Source organism: Gavialis gangeticus, unplaced genomic scaffold (assembly GCF_001723915.1).
Source record: "Gavialis gangeticus isolate Ggan-Ray unplaced genomic scaffold, GavGan_comp1, whole genome shotgun sequence".
In the NCBI taxonomy this organism is placed as follows: domain Eukaryota; kingdom Metazoa; phylum Chordata; order Crocodylia; family Gavialidae; genus Gavialis; species Gavialis gangeticus.
In genome coordinates, this window is record NW_017728991.1 from 14,874,801 (window position 1) to 14,878,037 (window position 3,237).

The 3,237-nt window shown below is 51.9% G+C and overlaps 1 protein-coding gene across 1 annotated transcript in view; it reads right to left on the reverse strand.

Moving 5' to 3' along the window:
• Positions 1-2,672, reverse strand: part of HN1 (hematological and neurological expressed 1) — a 13,696-nt gene extending 11,024 nt beyond the window's left edge. Inside the window, exon 1 of the mRNA XM_019518062.1 lies at positions 2,502-2,672. Coding sequence (XP_019373607.1) covers positions 2,502-2,557 — 56 coding nt within the window. The 5' untranslated portion in view covers positions 2,558-2,672. The remainder of the gene's footprint in view (positions 1-2,501) is intronic.
• Positions 2,673-3,237: the final 565 nt, after the last annotated feature.

The following is a 3,237-nucleotide window of genomic DNA, read 5'->3' on the forward strand; positions in this document are numbered from 1 at the left end:
AATCTGCTGTAGATTCTTGTATTGAATGAGTAACTTAATTGCAAAGCTTTAAACTAAAACAAGTTATTTGAAAGCCATAAGCCTTGAGGAAGAATTGCTAAGGAGCAGGGAAAGCAGGTCCACACCTCCAAAGAAGCAAGGCAGGTTTTTCAGTGACTTTCAATCAGCCTATCTGGTATTTCTTCCTCACAGTCCACAAAGAAAGTGAAAAAGCTCACAATACTTGAGCTGCAGATTCTCTCAGCATAACATACCTCCAACTCATCAGAAGGGTGATGAAACCAGAGGATCAGATTCAGGAGTTTAACAATGAATGAGGCTAGATGAGAAATGTGACCAGCTCTCAAGCAGAATTCAAAGTGCTGACATGTGACCTCAGTGTACCAGATTAAGTGGGTTCCACCTGAATTTTGGATCCAAGCTCTGAAAAATGGATAGTTCCATAATACAGGGGCCAAGCAGAGAGCTTTCCATCCTTTTTAAGGCAGCCTGGGCAGTTAGGAAGCCCTTGATGCTGTTCCTAATAGAAAAAAGGCCTGTTGGATTTCACCGTGTAGATTCAACTAGGAATACCACAGAGCTTGAAAAGGAAACTTGTGTTTGTGGACTTGGATGATCATTACTAAAAACTGAATTCTGACCTTCCTAGCCCTTTAGCCTATGACACTAAGGACAAAACATGTCGCTTTGGAGGCCTGCTAAACTCAAAAGGCGGATAAAACGTGGCTTGCCAATGTTCTATTTAGGTGTGATTTAGTTACTAGTAGCATCCTACAAATGCATCAAGTTTAGAGAGAGATCCTTATTCCTCTCCAGAGATCTGTCATGTACTTGCTATGCCGCAGTGCTGGTTATTTATGAAAGTGGCTTAAGAATCCTCTTAAGAAATCCAGGAATCTTTTAAGATTTCATGCTTTAAAAATTTCCTTCCCTCCTTTTTGAAATATGTAGCTTGCCAAGTTTGAGTAACCCTTGATTAAACAAAAGTTATTTTTCCAGAGGAATAATCCTTTCAGGGAATATGCTAAAGTGACAAGACCTCCTTTCTTGTATCACGTAGCATGTCACATTCACTAGTTCTTAGGAAGATGTAGTTAGTTTTAGCAGCGTCAGTCTGAAGTCAGGCAGAAGGCAGGGCAGCACCTTAAATGCTCATTCATTCAGAAAGACATAAGCTTTCATAGGTGACAACATATTGCATCAGATGCAGTAAAAGGATTTAGAAAAGAACATTTAAACAAGTTCTTGCTCCCACAATCTACATCTTCCTATTTGACACCGGTGAAGTTAATGACTGACATCGTAAAGTTTCCCAAGCAGTTATGACATCTTAATGAGGTCATCTGAAATAACAGAAGTGAGAAGGACAAGTATGCAAGCCACACAACTTCAGCTTTAGTATTAGGACCCAGTTAGTCTATCAAGTCATCCCTGCGAGAGTTGAACCAAACAGCTCTTGAATCTACATGGATGCTCCCGATTTCACTTTTGCCCTGCAACAGTTGAGTCACACTTAAAGGGCCAGCGCTAGCACTACGCAGCAAACCCGGTGAGGCGAGTTAAGATGCTGAAGATGCAGCTACAGCTCTACAGACATCTCCACCCTCTTGTATTAGAGCCCCTTTAAAGTCTCCCATCCTCAACAGGAAGCAGCTCCTTGCTCAAAGCGGAGTCCTGCCAAAAATGTCTGAAAACTGGACTCTCTGCACCGTCCTCCCAAATCCTGCACCTCGCTGCTGCAGTCTCGCAGGCACTGCCGCACACGGTTAGGGAAGGCAAAGCGATCCCTCCCCATCCAAGTTCTCCTTTGTTTCTAGCCCAGCAATGGCTTCCTCGCTTTCCAGCTCTTGCTCCTGCACCCCCTCCCCTCCCCACCTGCCTGCCCCGGCCCTTTCGCAACACCGCTTCACCTGTCAAAATGGCTCTGGTTGTGACCCCCGCCCCCAAGACCAGCCGATGCAACGCCACAGGCTTTAATCCCAGGGAGGGAAGAAGTGAAGGGAAAAAGTGATGCTCCCTCCCTGGGAAATCCCCATCCGCCAGCATTTTTTTTTTTTTTTTTATTTAATATTATAATTTTTAAAGACTCATTGCACAATGGGCTGAGCCACAGCAGCCCTGCGGAGATGCGCCTGGCTCTCTCCGGGGGGAGCGGGGAGACAATGGAGCCCGCCCCGCCCCACCCAGCGGGGCGGGGGGCTGCGGCGGGCAAGCCCCGGGCCTGGGCCGGCCGGGGGTGAAGGGAAGCCCGGCTGGGGCTGGGGGAAGGCTCCGTCTTTTGTTGGCGAGGAGGCAGCGCCGCGCATCCTCACCCATCGCCCGGGGCGGGGGGACACCCCTGCCCTGCCCTGCCCTCCCGGGCAGACCCCCGCGTGGGCGTGGCCCCCTCCCCGGGACGGCCCCACGCCCGGCAGAGGGGAGGAAGCCCCCCCCGGACACCCCGGCGGGGGGGGGTCCCAGCAGCCCCACCCCCCGGTAATGGCCACCGGTCCCACCCGCACCTGGAGCTGCTCCTGCCGCTGGGGTCCATGCCTGTGTAGGTGGTGGTGGTGGTCATGGAGGGAAGAGATGGAAAAACTCCCGAGTGAGGCCGACGGGTCCCGTTAGCGGGGTGGGACACTCCTCTTCCTGCCGCTGTCGATGACAACTGCGACCACCGCCCGCCCCGGCGACCCCTTTTATAGGCACCGCCGGACACGCCCTCCGCGTGGCACCGCATTGGCTAGTTCAAACCCGCTCCTCGGGCGTCATTGGGCGAGGGCCTGCCACTCCGAGTTAGATCCCGCCTTGCCCCCTTCCGCCCATGTGATTGGTGAAGAAATAGGCCGGCCCAGCAGTGATTGGCTGCCTGTGATGCCTGGTTTCTTTGTTGGCAAGTGGCAAGGCTGGCTGTCACTCATGTGAAGCGCTTTCTGATTGGCTCGAGTACACATGAGGCGAGACAAAAAAAATAAAAAAATCCGCGTAGTCGCTCCAGCTTTCCCTGAAGAGGGGCGGGAGAGGGCGAGGTCGGGCCGGGAGTTGCTGCGCCGCAGTAGGGGGAACCTTTAACATCAGCCTCGCAACAACAACCCTCCAAAGCAAGAACACTGTCTGGGAAACATCACCGCCCCACAGTGTGATGCAATGACGTCACCTCCATGCGTCACTCATCACATTATGACGCAACTTTGAGAGCCTGGCATCACAGCACTAGGGATGGGTCCAGGGGGAGGGGTCAGTCACCCCCCCCCCCCC